The 21,357-nt window shown below is 43.1% G+C and overlaps 2 protein-coding genes and 1 long non-coding RNA gene across 3 annotated transcripts; 2 read left to right on the forward strand and 1 right to left on the reverse strand.

Annotated features, from left to right (window-relative positions):
- The first annotated feature begins 395 nt into the window (after window positions 1-395).
- LOC116926780 lies at window positions 396-1,559 on the forward strand. The gene is made up of 4 exons (XM_032933712.2): window positions 396-729; window positions 789-917; window positions 987-1,130; window positions 1,195-1,559. The coding sequence occupies exons 1-4, from the start codon at window positions 552-554 to the stop codon at window positions 1,410-1,412; spliced, it is 669 nt and encodes a 222-aa protein (XP_032789603.1). The 5' UTR covers window positions 396-551; the 3' UTR covers window positions 1,413-1,559.
- Window positions 1,388-1,832, reverse strand: LOC116926782. Its single transcript, XR_006649092.1, has 2 exons — window positions 1,675-1,832; window positions 1,388-1,611 (listed from the first exon to the last, which is right to left on the reverse strand). It is a non-coding gene; the product is annotated as an uncharacterized LOC116926782 (long non-coding RNA).
- A 7,230-nt stretch (window positions 1,833-9,062) lies between these two features.
- Window positions 9,063-12,687, forward strand: LOC123474363. The gene is made up of 2 exons (XM_045176406.1): window positions 9,063-10,324; window positions 10,585-12,687. The coding sequence occupies exons 1-2, from the start codon at window positions 9,099-9,101 to the stop codon at window positions 12,497-12,499; spliced, it is 3,141 nt and encodes a 1,046-aa protein (XP_045032341.1). The 5' UTR covers window positions 9,063-9,098; the 3' UTR covers window positions 12,500-12,687.
- Window positions 12,688-21,357: the final 8,670 nt, after the last annotated feature.

Here is a 21,357-nt window from a genome sequence, read left to right on the forward strand (position 1 = left end):
ATCCCCTCCTTCCGACCCTTCTTCTGGCCGGCTTGGGCATCGCGTCAGTTCCGTAAAACTTGAAACTTCGTACGCGTTTTACGGACACTCCCGCTCATTTGCACACCCTAAACCCTATATTAAAAATGATCAGATTTTTGGATTAAAGAAAACTTGTCTTGCTAGGTAAGAGCCATAAAAAATGAAGATATAGATAAAAATCAGTGGAATACATAGCGAAATTTGTATCAACCAAAAAACAGCAATTATTATTCCAAATATTCACGACGAAAATTGTTTCGATTTTATTCAAGCAAAGAATTGAAAGCTTAAAACTTTAATTAACCTTCTATTTCACTTAATTTCGTTGGAGATTATAGTTATAGGGCTCTTTGGGATCTGTTTTCTTTTGCCGTTTTTTCTGGCAACGCAGCATGGCTGTGCACTTTTGTAGCGCAATAATATAATGAATATTTTGTGCTTCTGCATCCCAACAGCAAGGCTCTACTGTTTTGACAAAAGTTAAAAGTGTTTCATGTGTGTTGAAAAATGGGTTTCTATTATTAACTAAAATGAGAAGTTGTCATGTTGCTAAGTGTGGACGTAAGATCAGTGATGGTGTCCAATTGTTTCCTTTGCCCCAAAACAGTTTTCGTCGTCAGCTTTCGCTTGACAAAATTAAACGTAGGGAAGCTAATCGTCATACCAAAATCAAAAATATCAGGATATGCTCAAAGCATTTCTATGGAGGTATATTTGTATCAAGCTAATACTAAATTGCTAATACATACTCTGTTGTGATATATTAGGGAAACCTGCAAAAGAAATGTACCCGAGGCATCCAGATTTTGTGCCATCATTGTTGTTAGGGAATGAGCCACTAAAATTAATACAGTCAACTCACCTTTCTGTAATTCAGGATCATTCTTTGCCGATTGGTAATATTCAAACAACAAATTTACATTTATCTGTCTGTCAATATTAAGCATTTTATTTTGAACTTTTAGATGAGCTTGATCAACACAACATTCCAAGTAATTGCGAAGAGAGTTTACACACAACCATGGAATATGAAGTTCCCAGCGATGAGAACCCATCTGAGACTACATTACATCAAGATTCATTATGCCATGAAAGTCCTTCACAGAGTGGTAAAGTGATTAAAATTTTTTTTCTTGCTTATTGCTTGCCTAATGCTTTTTTGAATTTTAATAGCATTATTACAAGGTAACGAGATTGACTGTATACCAATTCCTGCTGTTGAGTGCTTCACAACATCACAAGTTAGCAATTCAACAACTAACCTGGACGATAATCTCGAAGGAGAATTACAGCGTCTACGATTGATCGTCTTTTTTGTTATTGATATTACTGGCTGCGAAGAAAGATCTGCCCAAGTACACTTATCCTCGGTACGTCCTTTTCTTTCATGAATTTCGACTGAATATACACTGACTAGTAAAAGACATCCAATATGATTACAGACTTCTCCTAATCTGTAACATTTTACCATATTTCATGAAGTATTAAGTATTTTCTTGTTAATACTTGAGCGTATATTACACAACCATCAACACCAATTGCAGCCCATGGTGAGTGAGGAGTATCGTTGATAGCTTGAGATGGAGTTACCTAGTTGTAAATTATAACAGAAAATATAATTCATTTAAATAAGAAACAACTTTAAGGGCTTACCTTAGCTTGAACTAAAACCACTCCTGATGACAAACACATTGCCATAAATTGTTTCAGCCACCCATCGTTCACTGCTTGTTTTGACTCAGCTTTGAGACCTTTGTAGGCTCTCTTTGTTTTCTCAACATCTAAATTACTTCTGGAGAAAACTAAGTAGGCAAATATTGTAAGGACTCCCGCTAGAGTTAAGACGTTAATTAGAGTTAAGTTAACTGCATTTAGTTTAAGTGTGTACAACCTCCTATTTCTCCCCAAACGCTTGACCTCCTTTTTACGCTATCTCTTTTATTAGTTTATTGCCCCCTTCCGCTGACCAAGGTGTCAATACCCCCACCTTATCTCTCAACCTTGTTTCCCTCTTTTCGAACTAGTTCACATTTCTTCATGAACTGGTTGCTGATGTTTTCTTTTTTATTACCCCACGCCAACCTTAGCGTCCCCAAGCCAACTAGTGGTATAAAACCCAAAACACGATTTCTTTTCGGGAGTCTGCTCCTAGCTAGTGTGTGTGTTGGTTCTCTTGTAGCTGTGTGACCAACTTGTTAGTGTCGAGACGGTATTAATTCTCTTGTAGCTGTGTGACCAACTTGTTAGTGTCGAGACGGTATTAATTCTCTTGTAGCTGTGTAACCGACTTGTGAGTGTTGGAGACGAATTGAATAAACGGTTTACACCCTACCAACGCACGTCCTTTTCTTCATCCCGCGTTACCGTACCCTCTGTGAAGCCGCCTTCAACCCGAATCACCTGGCAGCGGAATGGAGTCGATTCAAACGTAAGTACCACTCCAACGTATCCTTCATTTCTTTCCTACAATCTGTTCATTTCATATCCGTGCAGCCGACGTGACTGGCTGACGGATCATAACCCCATAACATTGTTTACCACCCAAGACAGACTGCCAGAATACTTTTCCTTAATTGCATTAACCATAACTGTGTGTGTCTGTATTTCATTGTGTGCAAGTTAAATCAGTCACGTCAGACGTGACTGACGAAATATTGCATCTGGTGGCAGCGAAGTCGAACCGTGACCTCCTTCTTCTTTTATTTTTTTTTTTACCGCCTCGCGCGCTACAAACAGATGATTCACTCGTTCAGGCTCCGTTGGGCGGACACTATGCGTCGCATGCACATTCAATGAACGGACATGCGTCGGGTAGTTTTCCGCGTGGCGTGATTGAACGTGTGGGTTGTCCTAGCTTAATTTTTTGCCCCACTTGGTTGACGGACGCCATCCCCCTTTTTGTCGAGTTCGTCCAGCGACGGATTAAAGATCCAGAAACCCCCGTTCTTTTTTTCGGTTTAAACGCCACTTCCCTTTGCTGCCGTGCAGTGAACCGCGATTGCTCACGCGGGAGTAGGAATTAAAGAAGGGGAATTTCTTGGTATTTTCAAGCCAGAAGATATTTGAGCCGATATTACTATTCCACAATGCCCTCACGCTAAGTCACGCTAACTCACGCTGACTCACGCCGACTCCCGAAACCCCCAAATTGCCAGAAGAAAACGTTCGTTCTGATCTTTGCTATATCACTCACACTTGTGCATAGGCTACCCAGGGAAGGTTGGGAACCGTGATTGCTCACGCGGGAGTAAGAACTCACGAAGAGGGAATTTCTTGGTATTTTCAAGCCAGAAGATATTTGAGCCGATATTACTATTCCACAATGCCCTCACGCTAAGTCACGCTAACTCACGCTGACTCACGCCGACTCCTGAAACCCCCCAAATTGCCAGAAGAAAACGTTCGTTCTGATCTTTGCTATATCACTCACACTTGTGCATAGGCTACCCAGGGAAGGTTGGGAACCGTGATTGCTCACGCGGGAGTGAGAACTCACGAAGAGGGAATCTTTTTGGTATTTGCAAGCCAGAAGATATTTGAGCCGATATTACTATTCCACAATGCCCTCACGCTAAGTCACGCTAACTCACGCTGACTCACGCCGACTCCCGAAACCCCCAAATTGCCAGAAGGAAACGTTCGTTCTGATCTTTGCTATATCACTCACACTTGTGCAAACACTACCCAGGGAGAGTTGGTAGCCGTGATCGCTCACGCGGGAGTAGGAATTCACGGAGAAGGATTTCTGCTTGCCCTCAAGCCGGGAGGCCTTTACGTCCATTACTACCGTTCCGCATCGCATTCACGCTAAGTCACGCCGACTCCCGCCGACTCCCGCAGATCCAAACTTGAGGGGAAAGACCGCCTCATCCATTTAGCTTCGCTAACGTGTGCATAACATCCTTGTAAAATAGTAATGGTTAAGGACGAGAGCAGCGCGGGAAAGAAGATTCCGCTTCTTAAGCGTTGGGGGAGGTCGTTCCGCCAATCCTTCCCATCATTCAGGACGGGCCCGGGACCAAACCAAGCCGCAGCAAACCAAAAATACATCGACGAACAATTAGAGAAGTTTGTAGATAGCTGTAAGGGTAGCCAAGGGTCAGGAGAAGGATATTTCACACCACAGGAAATACGGGAACACGCAAACGAAGACGAGTGGGCACACCTGGGCGCCCGACCAAAAAACCTTTACCCCCAACCAACAGCCCCCCTAGTAAATTTCGATATCCCAACCAACACAGACCGAAGGGAAACGCAATTGGCCCAGCAAACGAACGTCCTCCGAAACCACGCACAGTCCTTATTTAAGGACAGTGACACAGAGGAGGAGAGAAGAGAGCTGTTACGCCAGGCAAGCACTCTCCTACACGAAGCAGACCCGTCCCTCACACCTAGTAACCAAAAAAGGACCTCTTTCCACAGCCAATACTGGCACTCCCGCATCCACGATATTCCGGAAGACGAGCTCATCTTCGAGCTCCAGCATCATCTGGAAGCTAACGGCCGATTCCGCCTAAGTGACGAGCACACCAGGGTCTCGTTACTTTCCCTTCTAGCACTTTACCCCTCCCTCGATACTCCAGCCAGACTTTTCGAATTTTTAAACCTACGGACGGGGTACACACCAGTTCTACCTCGCTCGTACGACAGCAGTGATTCCGCCCCATCGATCGACGCCCCAACCCCACCGCTGAGAACCGACACAAGACAGAGCACCGAGGAGCGGCTTATCGACTTACCCACCCCAGACCTTGCCAGACCCGACCCGAAGTTACCCGATCCAACCCAGTTCAGCCCCGTGACGACCTTGGATCCCGATACAACCGAGGAAGCACCCGGGAAGCCCACTTCCTGCCAAGAGACAGATAAATTCACACCTCCGGCTTCGACGAGTTCACCAATCACCTCGCCAACGATGGCCCACCACCACACCCTACATCCAACACCAGTGTCCGGCCCCCCATGCCCTACGTCGATAAAGACACCGTCAAACAGAAAGGTGTCATTTACGCCAGTGCTCACCGTGTATGGGGCGGGTGCGAGCAAACCGTCTCAAGTACAGGCGAGCACGTTTTTTGAGACGTACGAAAAAGAGTTGACCCGTCTCCTAGAAGCTGGCGTTGACACGAAGACAGCGGTTAGTACCGCGAGAACCCTTGCCCAAGCAGAGCAGAACCAACCAACGGCAACCGCTGACACCCTACAAGGAACCACTAACCCGTACCCGACTTCAACACTACAGGGGGTCACCCCATTACCCGTATCACAGTGGGGCTATAACACGCCCCCCACCAACCCGTTTGCCCCATCTGGACAACCCTCTCAGAGCATTGCCCACCCAGGTTTCGTAGCTTCGACACCAGTCAATCCGCCATCCAGTGGGCAACAAAACCCCCACTGGCTAAATACACAACCACCCTCCACCCCAAACCCAGGGACCACAAGTGCCAGCTGTCCCCCCTCCGTCACAAGTGTAGCCATAGACGACAAAACTAGGAGGGCACAACAGGAACAGGCAATGCAAGCCTTTGGTTCAGTGACAATCTTTTGTGATCGTCAGAGGTCTGGTCGCTTCGACGATTGGGCGGCTCACCTGGAATCAGCCCTCGATCTAGGCAACTTCGAGGAAGCTAGGAAACTACGCCTAATGCGCTCTAAACTCTACGGAGAGGCTGCTGAAGAATTTGACACATTCAAGTTAGACAACCCCATCCGATCCCAAGAGTACGCAGCAGTGAAAGCACGACTCTTCAAACTATTCCACTCGACCGAAACGCGGTCACAAAGGAGCGTCGAGTTTCACAACATGAAGAGGGAGCCGGAGGAAAACATGCGCCGCTACGCAAATCGTATTCGTAAGGCGTTCCATAAAGCTTACCCTATGGATGGGATATTAGATTCAGCTACCACCGCATCCCGGGAGCAAATGATGATGGACAGGTTTCTGGAAGGTCTACCCAGCGATGTACAAGTCCCCTTGAAATATAAAAAGTTTGCATCGTTCGAGACACTTATCGATCGAGCCGAACTTACCGCATTAGCTATTGAAGAATCACAGACGAGAGTTAGAATCCATGCAGCATACTCATCAACGAACGCCCCAACCCATCAAAATGAACTGAGCAGCGTGCTGGAAGCCCTAAATCGCTTAAGCACCAAGGTCGACCAAAATGCCACGACTCACAACGCGGAACTACAACAGAGTCTAGCAGAAATGAAGAGGCAATTAGCACAGAGGCCCTCTCAGGTTGGGGGAAGACAGAGAGACCCGAACATGACGCAGCCCGAAGCTTTTAAAAGGGCAGCCCTTTTTTGCGAATTCCACAACACCTGGGGGTTCCACACCGAAGCAGACTGTTTTACCAAGCTACAACAAAAGGACGAGCATTGCCGCCTGTGCCGAAACATAGGGCACCGACATAATTTCTGCCCTACCATCCGGAACCCAAGACCCCCTCCACCACCAGGGCATTATGCCAACACCCCAGCGACACCAACCGGCATCCTGCGGTCGCAGGCGGAAAACTAGAAACCACCGAATCAACTGTTGGGCCACTCGGTGGGTGCCCCAAGCCCCAACAATTTGTCAAATCAGTGTCCACCCAAATTACCACCCCCAGAATTGGACTAAGAGTAGGGAATTGTTCATTCAAAGCGTTAGTAGACAGTGGAGCAGGCAAAAGCCTCATTAGTAGTCGACTCTTCGAAAGACTACAGCAACAAAGGGAAGAATTTAGACACACAAGAGAAGTAGCGGTAAACCTTTTCGATATAAGCAACAGGCGCCTGGCCTGCCAGGGCACCGTAACAGTAGATGTTCTCGTCGAGGACGAGAGGCCCCGTGAACCCTTTCAACAAGAGTTCATCGTCGTTCCGGAAATTATGGAAGAATGCGTACTAGGTTTAGACGCTCTTTATGAACATAAGTTTATGATCGACGGTCGTGAGAGGCGAGTCTATCGAGTGAGGGAGTCTGATCAACTCCAAAACGATGACAAACCAACCATGATGGTGGCTGTTAAAACGAAAATACCTCCATCATCCGCATGCGTGGTGGAGAGCGAGAATAGTGACGTCAAGCTATCTCTCGACACTGCCTGTTTCCTAGTAAAAAACCCACGGTTACCCGCCGGTCTTCGACTGGACCCATTCGTCTCTACAAAACGTGACAATGGGATGTTCAGAATTGTGATAGTCAACGAAACAAACCACACTATCTCCCTTCCTCGCTATACCATCTTAGGTCATGTGGTTTTCGAGCCACCTACACTTATAGCATCTTGTTCCACCCAGCCTACTATCATCGACCCCGCCATCTTCGAAGCCTCCCTCCCAGATGTTACGGAAACAATAAAGGGGGAATTGCGCAAATTGCTCTTAGAAAAACAAAGTATCTTCGCATTTCAAACACGCGATCTGGGGAACACGGGCCTGGTCAAACACGTGATCGACACTCAGGGGCAAGGGCCCATCCGCCAAAGGCCATACAGAGCATCCCCCCGTCAACGGGAGGTTGCAAAGAAAATCATCGACGAACTACTAGCAAACGATATTATACGACCCTCTCTCTCTCCTTGGGCGGCCCCAATAGTGTTAGTAAAGAAGAAAACAGGAGACGACCGCCTGTGCATTGACTACAGAAAACTAAATGCGATCACGAAGAAGGACTCCTTTCCCTTGCCCCGCATTGACGACGTGCTTGACCTGTTACAAGGCCAAAAATGCTTTTCCACTCTAGATCTGGCATCAGGGTACTGGCAAATAGAAATGGACGAACAGTCAAAGGAGAAGACGGCGTTCATCGTTGAGAACAATTTGTATGAATGGAATCGGCTCGCTTTCGGTCTGACTAACGCCCCAGGAACCTTCCAACGATTGATGAATTTTGTCCTTAAGGAAGAGATAGGAAAGACTTGCTTGGTTTACCTAGATGACATTATCATCTTTTCTAAGACTCCCTTAGAACACATATCGAACCTGCGGAAAATCTTTGATTTACTTGAAGAGGCAAACCTCAAGGTGAAACTATCAAAATGTAGATTCCTTGAGACATCGGTCCAGTACCTCGGCCACGTCATCTCAGCAGATGGCGTAGCACCAGACCCCGCCAAAATTGAATCCCTAGTAAGTTACAGAAAGCCACTTACTGTTAAAGAAATGCAGTCCTTTTTGGGGTTAGCGTCATACTACCGACGGTTCATCAAGGGGTTCTCCACAGTCGCCCACCCCCTTATACATCAAGCGAAGGGTAAACCGCAGGACAGGATAAAATGGGGGCCCGCTGAAGAAAAATCCTTCGAATTCCTTAGGAAATGCCTGATGACCGACCCTGTTCTGGCCTACCCGGATTTCACTAAAGAATTCCTAATTTACACTGATGCCAGCGATTACGGACTAGGAGCCGTTTTGTCCCAAATACACGACGGAAAAGACCAACCTATCGCCTACGCAAGTAGACACCTGAACAAAGCAGAAACCAAGTACTCTACCATCGAGAAGGAAGCCGCGGCCGTAATTTTCGGCATAAAACGTTTCCGCCACTACCTTCAGGACGAGCCATTCGTTATCATCAGTGACCATCGCCCGCTGCAGTGGCTGCAGACGTTCAAAGACGAGACGGGGAGATTAGGAAGATGGTCAATATTGTTGGCTAACCTCAAATACTCAATAAAGTACCGGCCAGGTCGAGTCAATGAAAATGCAGATTTTCTATCCCGAATTCCGGTTAATTCAGTTCGAACAGCCCCTGAAGAAGACGACGCCATACTCCGCGAACAGAAAAAAGATTCATTATGTATGGACATAACAAATTACTTAGAACATGGAACCCTTAGTGAAGAGAATACAGACCAGATTTGGGTAAAAGAAATCGAGCTGTATGGCATTGCTGGTGGCCTTCTGTGTCGCACGCAAGAGCCCATCTCGAAGAAGAGACGACAGTTCGTGCAACAACAAGTGGTGGTTCCCTTCAGCCTAAGAAAACGGCTATTGAACGAGTATCACGACTCCCTCTATCCGGCCATCTTGCATACCAGCGGACATGCCTCCGGATTAGAGACAAATACTACTGGCCAACAATGCTTTCCGACGTAAAGGAGTACTGCCTCGCTTGTAAACCCTGTGCCCTCCAACGACGATCGAATCTTCGCGCCTTCTTGAATCCCCTAGATCTCACCTCAGGACCCTTTGAGGTCTTAGGGCTAGACTTCTTAGGGCCAATTCAACCACAATCCCTGCAAGGGAACAATCACATCCTAGTAATTACCGATTATTTCACGAAATGGGTAGAAGTTATCCCTCTAGCAGACCAGACTGCCCTTTCAACGAGCAAGGCGCTAGTAGATAGAGTCATTTTGTATCATGGTCCCCCAAGGGCCATTGTCACCGACCGTGGTTCGAATTTTACGTCCGAGCTGTTCTCCTCACTTTGTAAGACACTTCAAATTAAACAGTTGAGGACCACTGCGTACCATCCACAGACTAATGGCTTAACCGAAAGATTCAACAAAACCGTAGTAGAAATGCTACGGAAATACATGGAACAGGGCTTCTCTAAATGGGAAGAAGTGCTAGGCCCAGTTGCTTTCGCCTACAGGAACTCTGTACACTCCTCCACCCTAGAAACCCCCTACTTCCTAAATCATGGCCGCGACCCAGTAGTGCCTATTGACCGATTTTTACAAAAGCCAGCAAACATCATCATCCCATCCGACTACAAAAGCCAGCTAATGCAACGTCTTCACGAAGCCTTCGTATTGGTTAAAGCCAACTTGACCCAAGCCAGGGAACAGCAAAGGACCCAGTACGACAAGCGGGCTCGTGAGCAAGCATTCAACATCGGTGACAAGGTGTTAATCGACGTAAGAACGCCAATGGCAGGCACAAGCAAGAAACTCATCCCCCGTTTTATGGGACCATACCGCGTCACAAAAATCAACAACAACCACACCGTGGAAATTCAAGAATGCGCGGGAAAACAGACCCAGTTGGTGCACGTAAACAGGATCAAACCCCTGTATGAGTCTATGATCTGGAAGGAAGAACCTTGCGTAGATTTCCAAGAGAGCCGTGATCACCCAATACCACCGGAGCTCACCAACGAACTAGAAGTACCACCCCCAACGGATGAAGAGTACGCTCCGCAGGAAGAACACGATCTGATAGACCTCGACGCCGGTTCATCTCCCTTACCAGATGGAGTGATAACTTCAAACCTCCACAAAGGACCAAACATAGACTTCTCTTCCACCCCGGAACGACTCTCTTTAACGGCTTTAGAGCCAGCAGCCCCACCATTCCCCCCGTAGCACCCCGCCCCGAGCGCCGCACTGGCCTACGGCCATGGAGCGCCCTCAGACCCCCCAATAACCGTGAAACGTAGCGAAACCCCTCATATAAATGTTAGGTGTTTAAATATAGTTTGAGTAGCAGCCATAGGAACAGGTCATCATGAGTAGTCAACCATGTTCCTTTTCACCACTTCCCTATGTATCATCGCTATGCATTTCCTTGTTTTACTCATTATTTCGTGCTATTCACCGTATCGTATCTTCGATTGCCTAGATTATTGTTGATGTCCCTCCTCGCCCTCCTGTTTTTTACCCCCTTGGCTGCATTTAATGCCACCGTGTGTAACTGTGATGGTGCGGCAAACCTGGGATTCCTGGAATTCACGGAGGAAGACTGCTCTTTCGAAGCCGCCCCCACTCCACCGGTACCCATTACGTACGCCATCTACTCTACACTACCAGAAGTTAAACGCTTTGCTGGCCACACGTGTAGCATGTGGGTAGCCACCACCACAGTGTACAAGGACTTCATGCAATGGAATCAAGTGTCTTACAGCCGCAACCCCATCGAAGTGGACGCCGCAACGTGCCGAAGGATGAGAGACACACGACAATGTCGAGGAAAGGCGATGGATATAACAGGGCCCAACTCGTTCGCCCTGGAAGGCCACCCGTTCGTCGAAACCAGTTGGCTTCGGACGGCGACAGAAAAGATGACCAACTGTCGCCTCGAAGAAGTGACCTTACAGAGCGAATGCCCGAACTGTACCATCAGCTCTCCACTTGGCGACATCCCTGGAGCAATAAACGGCTCTTTCAAACACAACCTCGTGACCCTCGTCTGGGACGATTCCTGGAAGGAAGCGAAGCCGTGTGAGTTAAGGGTTATCGAAAAGGGAATGGGCGTCAAGTACTCGACCGAAAACGACACTACCTTCCGAATTCGGGACCCAATTAAGCAGTTGGATTTTATATATTCAATGGTAAACAGTTCCGTCTGCGGAGGAGGAAACCTCACTGCCTACCATCCGGTTCTAGGAATGGACAGAGTCGTCATCGCGGTTCGGGAAGCCGCCAAGGGAACCGATCTCGTCGAGATGAGGCCCAAAAACGCAGACGCCGTAGCCAAGATGGCGCTATCTGAAATGACACGGGCGGAGATCGAATACGCCAGTCATACACAATACATCAGAGACTTCGCAATGGACATTTCAAACCACCTGGCCCGAGAAATTCGTAACCTACAATGCGAAAGCCGGAGAACTGCCTTCCATGCCGCTACAACGACTGCACAATACGACGGATGGTTAGCCGCTAAGCATCTGGACCTTCCATTATGCACCAAGCTACTGGCGGTCGGGGCGTCCGTGTCCGTTTTGCAGTGTTTTCCCAGCAACGTCACCTTCGAGACGGTTTTCACGCCATGTGGAGCCCAACCTCGGTGGGGTAACCAGACCATCAACGTGGAAGGCTGGGAGCTCACGAAGTACTCCGATTGCTACTGGCACGCAAACTTCGTCAACTTCAACGGCAAAGCCCACACCTTCAAGAACAACACCTGGATGCCAATCAACCCCAACCTAAAGATACAAGGCCGCCGTTTCATCGACACCATGCCCCTGGAGGTCGATAACTCGTTGGGCATGATACTGCAGTTGCACCCAACAATAACGTCGCATCCCTTAAGTGCTTCAACCATCATGGCCGACATCCTGGCATACATACAGATGGGCTATGTCACAGAAATGTCGGGCGAACGACACGTCAACACAGTCCTCGTCCACCCCGGACAAGCACAAGACATCTCCTTCATGGCAAGGATCGGATACTGGCTCCGGAACTTCGGCATCATGTCGGGAGTAGGAGTATCCATTGCTCTGGCTTTCCGATTTTGCGGACTCGGTTCCCTCCTGGGTCTCTATATCCCCTGCTGTCGGTACTTTAACCCGTGCAGTTGGTTAACGCCACCTCAACCTGCTCATCGAGACATTGAGTTGGGACCCCAAGCAACCACCAACTTGGCCCCAACTGCTCCGGTCACCATTGTTAATATACCCCCGCCCCCAACTCCCGCCGGTTCCACAGGGCGGCTAGGATTAAACCAACAACCATACCTCATCCCACCCATTTCACATCCTCGTAGCCTAGCCCAACACAGAGAAGCAGCAGCCCTCCTCTCGCGTCCCTAGTATTAAAACCCCACGCGTTGATTGCCCCCTTAATTTTTCATGTATCATGCAATGTCGTAGATTTTATGTTAGTGTCCCTTAGAATAAACCCACCCAGAATCGTGCAGAGTATACCATGTACCCCGTAACACCCCACCAACCCTTCGACACCAAGCCGTCCTAATCCTTACCACACTCTATCCCTAGGCTCCAACCCTCCCCCTTACATCCACGGATGATCGGGAAGACCAGAAAGGTGGACAAGCGGCCTGGATCCCCGACCCGGACGAAGAAGACATCCTCTACTGTGCAGACTACTCATCCGACATGGAGGAATTCCGATACGTAGCGGCTTGCCCAGACGACGAAGAGGACATCCTGTACTGCGCGGACAACCCCGACGACGACGAGGTTATGTACGACGCAGACGTCTCAGATGACATCGACGACGTCTCCCTACTTTCGGTAGATAACCCTTGGGAAGAAGACTCCTTTTCCTCAGGCAACTCCACCCTCCCCTTAGATCCGATCGCACTACTCGAAGACAGGCCCTCACCATACTGTATGTCACCGGCCAGTGACGTCCAGGAAAGGGGCATAGACATTGCAGCGCTAAACGACAGCATCGCGAGGCTTCGTGGCGGAAAATGCAATGTCAGCTTCGTCAGCAGTCATTTCTCCCTGGACTCCGACGAAGAGGACCTGGCAGCAGCGCGGTATGTCGAACGCACCTATCGGTTACCTCCACAAAAGAAGCCGGAGTACGGATGGGAGATCGGTGAGCTGGACGTGTCCGGGAATCATTCGTGGAGCCGCAAGGAGGAGCCTTGGCCGCGGTCATCTACCCCTTGTGACAAAGGAAGAACCGCCGAAGAATAACTGACCCCCTTACGACCCAACCGCCCTACGCAATGTTGATTGCGGGACGCAATCTTGTAGGAAGGGGAGCTATGTAAGGACTCCCGCTAGAGTTAAGACGTTAATTAGAGTTAAGTTAACTGCATTTAGTTTAAGTGTGTACAACCTCCTATTTCTCCCCAAACGCTTGACCTCCTTTTTACGCTATCTCTTTTATTAGTTTATTGCCCCCTTCCGCTGACCAAGGTGTCAATACCCCCACCTTATCTCTCAACCTTGTTTCCCTCTTTTCGAACTAGTTCACATTTCTTCATGAACTGGTTGCTGATGTTTTCTTTTTTATTACCCCACGCCAACCTTAGCGTCCCCAAGCCAACTAGTGGTATAAAACCCAAAACACGATTTCTTTTCGGGAGTCTGCTCCTAGCTAGTGTGTGTGTTGGTTCTCTTGTAGCTGTGTGACCAACTTGTTAGTGTCGAGACGGTATTAATTCTCTTGTAGCTGTGTGACCAACTTGTTAGTGTCGAGACGGTATTAATTCTCTTGTAGCTGTGTAACCGACTTGTGAGTGTTGGAGACGAATTGAATAAACGGTTTACACCCTACCAACGCACGTCCTTTTCTTCATCCCGCGTTACCGTACCCTCTGTGAAGCCGCCTTCAACCCGAATCACCTGGCAGCGGAATGGAGTCGATTCAAACGTAAGTACCACTCCAACGTATCCTTCATTTCTTTCCTACAATCTGTTCATTTCATATCCGTGCAGCCGACGTGACTGGCTGACGGATCATAACCCCATAACATTGTTTACCACCCAAGACAGACTGCCAGAATACTTTTCCTTAATTGCATTAACCATAACTGTGTGTGTCTGTATTTCATTGTGTGCAAGTTAAATCAGTCACGTCAGACGTGACTGACGAAATATTGCAATATATCCCCATGATCTATTTTGGGAATAATTGTGCAACACTGAAGTTCTTGTTTCCACAAATCTTTAGATAAACTGTAAGGGCAATCACACTGAAAAATATCAAATTTATTTATTTTTTTTTTTTTTTTTGCTTCTACTGAAAGCCCACTTACATAATTCGATAGTGACATAATATTTCAAAACATGAAACACATTTTTCAACACACATGAAACACTTTTGACTTTTGTCAAAACAGTAGAGCCTTGCTGTTGGGATGCAGAAGCACAAAATATTCATTATATTATTGCGCTACAAAATTACACAGCCATGCTGCGTTGCCAGATAAAACGGCAAAAGAAAACAGATCCCAAAGAGCCCTATAGCTAGAACGTTTGAAAAACTCTTCCTTAATCTTCTAGCTAGAACGATTAAGACTTTTTTTTACTTTCGTGTTTTTTAAGTGTGACCAAAACCATTTATAATTCAGTGCATTTTTTAAACGCAGTTCTTAAATTCTTCCTCCATTTCTTTTTATGTGACCAAACACTTCAGGCCTGCTGTTCAGTTAATGTTTTAAACCTAGTCTTTAGATTCTCCCTATGTTTCTTTTTTATGTAGACAACCCCTGAAGTCTACGGTTCGTTCATAATAGAGCAGTAAAACATCCAGCGTTGCGCGTTCTCCACAAATGCGCAAAATCTCATTTGTGTCCAAGTTGGTTTGCTGCGGCTGCAGCGTCTTATGGAGAAACAATCTTCTTCACGTTAGAAATTATGTTTTCTTAACTAAATTTATATTTTCCTCTTTTCTTCCTAGCAGTGAGTACCCTATTCCTAATTTCATTTCCCATTTTTTTTTTCTAGCCCCTGTTCTATCTAGTTTATTTTTATTTTATTATTGTTTGTAAGTGGCTCGTCTCTTTTAGCCGAAGAATTTCGTTTGCTGCCATAAATTCGTCTGCTACAAGGGGATGAGCAACAAACCATTCACAAACAATAGTTAAATAAAAATAAACCAGATAGAACTGGGGCTAGAAAAAAAATTTGGAAATGAAAAAAGGAATAGGGTAACCACTGCTAGGAAGAAATGGGGGAAATCTTAACTATAGCTATGAAAACTTATTTTTTAACGTGAAGAAGTGGGTTTCTCCATAAGACTCTGCAGCAGCAGCAGACCAACTTCGACACGAATGAGATTTTCGCATTTGTGGAGAGCGTGCAACCTAGGATGTTTTACTACTCTATTGAAAAGGATTATTCAAATTCTTTTGAACTTTTTTCATGATCGTGGTTTTATTTAAATCATTGAAATCCCATTAATCAAGATAATACAAAAAAATTCAAGCTCTTAAATGTTCTTTTTTAAGTGCACTTGTTAATCGGGTATCAATTAGCGAATGCTCTCGCTAACAAGAAAGTTCTTTAAACAGAATTGACTGGCTAATGAAAGACTTCTATTAACAATTTTTAAACAAATATGTATTTCAATAACAAGTTAATGTCACTAGTACTCTCTTCTGCAATCAAGGAAAGTGTATTTAAAATCTAAAGTAAAGTATATTTTTAAATAAATAAATTTTGAGAAAAAAATTACTTAGTGAACTAAATACTTCTCTGGTTGCAAAATTTATAAAACTTCAAGCAGATTTAACGTCACACGGTGAAGAAAAAGAAAATTACAATGTAAAATACAATTCAATCATACATATTTAAAAATTTGAAAAAATTTTTGGGTTTAAAGCAAAAAGTACTAACAAATATATGAAGATTCAGATTAAAGAATTTAGAAGAAATAAAGGCATTTAATTTTTTTAACTAAAAAAATATACAAAACAGAATTTTAATTGAAGATTACTTTAAATTCATATTTTGTTACAAAAATTGAAGAACTTGTGACTAAAACTGTAGCAACGGAATATGAAATTCACGAAGAAACTAATGAAGAAAGCATGCAAGAATATGGAAGAAGATACTAGTGATATTGAGAGATCTGATAATGATTCAGATATTACACTAGAAAACACAAATATACTGAACTGCTCTGCATCCACTGGTTGACAGACATTTTCTATGACGTAAGGACAGTCACACTGTACTTCATTAAGCTTAGCAACATATCTTTCTTTAGCATCGTTTGGAAAAGTTGAAGAATAATCAGATAAGTCAAATAATTCAATAACTGAATCATGTAAAAGATCTTCTGCATCCTCAGAAGACATTTACATTCCTAATTATACCAAGAAATTTAAGTTTCATAAGAAAATTACACATTTTTTAAAGTTACCATTTGCTGTTGACTGTTTGTTATTGTTTCAAATGTTGATAGCCCTTCACTGTAACGACGATTTGAAGTACTAGTTGTAGCGAATTCTTGAAAATTTGGCACTTGAAATGTTGGCAATATTCTGACGTACAACGTGCCACAATAATTTTGCTCCTGGTAGCAAAATTAATGGGAGAAATCAGTCCTCAAAGTCATTAGCCTATGTTAAATCCACCTAAACAAGGCTAAGTAAGACTACAAATGGCGGCTTGCAAGGTTGCCGGACTACATGAATACTGCTTTTCGCATTGTGAAAATGGTCTATTTGTAGGATGTGTTAGCTGCAGATATTTTATTGTACATTGACACTTATGGATTTCTTTATTTATTTGTTAGTTTGTTATTAAATGATTGTTTAATTTTATTATTGTTTAAATGTATGAAATTATTGCATGTAAATATTTTATTTATGGTTAAAATTAAAACATACAACTCTGGAAAACTTCAAGTAGCAGACGAAAAAAATTTTTCATTATATTTCATTCAGTTTTTACAGTTGGGTGTGTGCAGAGTTGAAACGAGCGCGGCAACTGTTTGTCTCAAATCTCAATTGCTGTTTTCCAATTTTGTTTACATAAGAAATAATGACATCTAGTTTTTAAATTTTGAATTAGAAAAAAAGTACAAAGGTGCCATCGGTTTTCCAAATGTTGAAGCACCCCAAACAGTACAAAATGGCCGATTGTAGACTTTGTTAGATTCGAAAATAGATTCTTGTTGTCACATAGTTTAACAATAAAGACAATAAAATGGCGTGCATTATAATTTGATACCTTTGTCATAATTTAAATCTACTAATTTCAGCTTAAAAATATCGTTAATGCTGTTTTTTCGCTTTCCTTCATTCCTATTGGTGGAAAAAATTCCAATAAATCTTTTCGGGTGCCTATCTGGAGGAGTTTGAAAGGTTTCATATTTTCCTGTGTGGTAAACAGATGATAGGTCGACACACAGCGGCAAACATTCTTGCTGGATATGAACACGTTTTGCTGGATTGGGAATTTCCGAATAATAAAGTAATTTGCTTGAAACTAAATAAAGATATTGTGTGCCTAACATTTGTTCTTGAAAGGTTTTTATGGTGAAAACTGATGGAGGAAGCAATATGGTGGCCAATACCTTTCTGGCAGTCATTCCTGGCTGGATAAATACCAAAGATTCCGTCTCAGATCAAGAAGCTGGAGCTGTTTCCGTCTCTCCGACACTTCATCTGACGTACATTATGACATCCAAGTGGATCAGATGGTGGATATTGAACTCACAGAAAACGATCCCATTTGGCGACTCGCGACAAACATGGCGGAATCCGCAAGAGTGCGTTCACAAACAGGGAGGGGTACGCGTCAGTCACTTCCTCTATAAAGAGCACAAGCACAAGAACAGATAATGTTAACAAAACAACAAACCGGCAACATCTGTGAGTAGCTCAGGGTTAATAAGACCACACTATACAAAGCCATGTAGCGGTCATTCATAAGAACATTATATAAACACTACAGGTAAAAGCATAAGCCATGTATTTTGAAAATGGCGTTGAAACAAAATAAGAAGATTCGTGGTTCATATACGGTTTCATTTGTGGCGTAATCGACGATAAAGAAAACCCGGACGGAAATAGATTTGGGCGTTTTTTACCTACCGACAAGAGGTATTTGGAGTGGAAAAAAGTAATACCTAAGCCTGGATTAAAGATTGGCTTACCCATTTGTGGTCGGTATTTTGATGTCAATGATATTGTGAAAGGTAGAGAAATAGGCGGAACCATACCCAACCATTTAAGATATGGAAACTAAAAGACTTAGCAGTACCAAAATGCTCTACTTCTGCCAGTGTCAATAAACGAAACCCATTTGCTGATTGCAACAAGGAAAAACAACAAGGTAACTAATTCTATAATGTAAAGTTATATTTTTATTGGTTTTATTTTTCATAGTGAAGCTAGGTAAGAGCAGCATGGCAGTACAGGGTGTTTGCACTATTGGCAAATCATTCCCTGCCACTTCCGATCGGAGTGACTGTAGCTACAGATGCTGGCTGCTTCCCAATGCATCAATAGCAAACTGATCATGTTAAGCATCAGTCTGTGTCTGTCAAAACATCTCACATGACATTATGTGAGCATGAAGTCCCTGTTGACAACGGTGAGCAACTTGCTTGAAAATTGGGTCATTGTTGTGATGATTGGTAAATTTTTATTGAATGTCAACGTTGAATGTTTTCTTTTTCTAGTGATGCCTGATGAGACCACCACTGTGGTAGTAAACAATGTTTGTGCCATGGAGATAACATTACCATCCAGTTCTGTTATGGCGGACTCTATAGCCACAGATATTGATGGCTGCCTAACTTACTGCGAGCCAACTGTCAATGTTTCTCAGCACCAGTCCATGTCTGGCGACACTTCTATGTTATATGAGCACAGGTTGCCTGTTCAAAAGGTGAGCAACTTTTGTGATAGCTATATTTCATTTCTAATTATTTTTTACTTACCTTTAGCACAAACAATCAGTTTTGACTTTACTTCCTTAACACATATTGTTAAGCTACCCGAAAACTGGCGTTGGGACATAAAAAAACATATGACATATTCAATCATACTACTAAACAACACATTTTTAAAGTAATCACGTATATTGATATATTGACTATTATGAAGTAGAATATTTTTGAATGTTTCAGATGTATTGTATGATATGTTTTATTCATGTAATAGTTTGCAATTACAAAGCTATAACAAAAATTTCTAATGCCGGGATTATTGTCATTAATTTATTTATTATACACATTATAAACCATAAGAAGCTGTCTACCGTTGTTTAAACCTAAACCAAGTAAGTTAATACATTGGAAATTAATAAAATTGGACAAATTAATACATGGGAAAATTATACATAGAAAACCCATTCTATTTTAATTGCAAAGAAATTTGTGTAACGCTTGGTTAGCCTACTTACTAATACCAGTGCCTCTGATTAAAACAATGATGTTTGTTTTAATTGTCTGGAAAAGACGAACTTGTTTGTATCAGAAGTAGTAATTAACTGCAAGTTCAAGACTTGTAATATTTTTATTTTCTTCGTTTTCCCCATGTAGTACAACACATTATCCGCTAGAGGCACTACGATCAGATGTAGTTTTGGGGTCAGTAGGGATAGGGCCAAAATGATAGGAGACAACGAACCAGTGCTCATTATCTGTGGTGTAGCACCACCAGTAAAATATTAAAAAGCACTATTGCTTCAAGTGCTACATACCATTTTACAAATGAAGACACGTACGTAGGTGGCGCTATTTTCACTGAAATCAAAATAGTTTCCGTTATTCTTTGTTTGTTCTGCCCTCACCGTATCACCGGGAAAGAATTTTCCGAGAGGCCCTACTAATTAATTTAGTAATTCATAGAAAAACATTCATTCCATCCACAGGTTCCATCCACAATATTTTTCTACTCCAACAAACAAGTATGTTGTAAACAAAAACAATAAACTTAACATGCAAATATGTAATTTAGGAGCAGAATTTGCTTTTGACTCGGTAACACCAAAACTATTCAATTCAACATGTGTAATTAATGAAACTCTAATTCCAAATCTTTTTTTTTATGATGACAATGATTCATTTAAAGTATTAAGTAGATAAGTTAAGTTAAGTCATATTTACTTTCACGTGTTCTTTGTACATTTCCATTTTTAATTTTCTTTAATTCATCCATCAGAATATAATTTGGCAGTATACTTTATAAATAATTTAAAATCGTCCATTTATTTCCTTCCATTTACTATGTAGCATAAAACTAGCTAAATAACCAAGCCAGCAAACATTTTTTTTACTCCTACAAAAAACAGGAAAAAAAAACAAACATTTTTTTGAAAAAAAAAATATATCAAGTAAAATTAAGTAAGTAAAATGCAAACTATGATTTACTTTAAAATGTATAAATCATTATGTTCGCTAATTTTAAATTACAATGCAGTTTTAAAATGCATTAAATGAAAACATAACTTTAAATAGGGGAGGGTGGGGCTAGTTGGTACAATTTTTTTAATTTCTTCTCTGGTTTCTTTAATTTTTCATATTTTGACACCTAAAAAATTGTAAAAGAAAGCTCAGATAACCAGCTTTCTCGTGCTATTTTTTAATTTGATCTACGTTGAAGAATTCTTATCGAAATCAACGTTCAAAAAGCTAAAAAAAATTTGCCTACATGCCCCACTAACGGGGTAAGTTGGCAGTGGTAGTGGGGTAAGTTGGCCCCATGTATTTTAAATACGGATTTCAGTGAAATGTTGATGTTGTAAACAAACTAGAATAACATTACAATAAACAAAAATCCTATAGTTATTTTAGAGTAGGAAACTCAGAAATAAGTTGTGATAACTTACATAAGGATTAATAGCCTTAAATGCAAAAATAAAAAAATAATATACATAATTCAGGCAAACATTTCACAGGTGAACATCGTATAAAGAGAAACACTTAAAATTTGCCAAATTTTGGCCCTTAATGCATACCACTGTTCACCATAAGTCATATCTAGCAAAAATTCGACTAACAATTCCCTGACATTTTGACAGGCCATGTACTATACATATGCATGTATAATGCCTATGCCGACATGCCCCATGTTGCAATGTATCAACTTTCCCCAACCCGGGGTTTATTAAAATAAAAATTTTTATTACTCCTTTGTAATTGATTAAAACAAATCCATTGTTACAGTTCGATAGAGGACACAATTTTCTATAAAACTAATATTTTTTAAAAATTATATGCATACCAAGAA

This window comes from Daphnia magna, linkage group LG7 (genome assembly GCF_020631705.1).
Source record: "Daphnia magna isolate NIES linkage group LG7, ASM2063170v1.1, whole genome shotgun sequence".
Taxonomy (NCBI): Eukaryota; Metazoa; Arthropoda; class Branchiopoda; order Diplostraca; family Daphniidae; genus Daphnia; species Daphnia magna.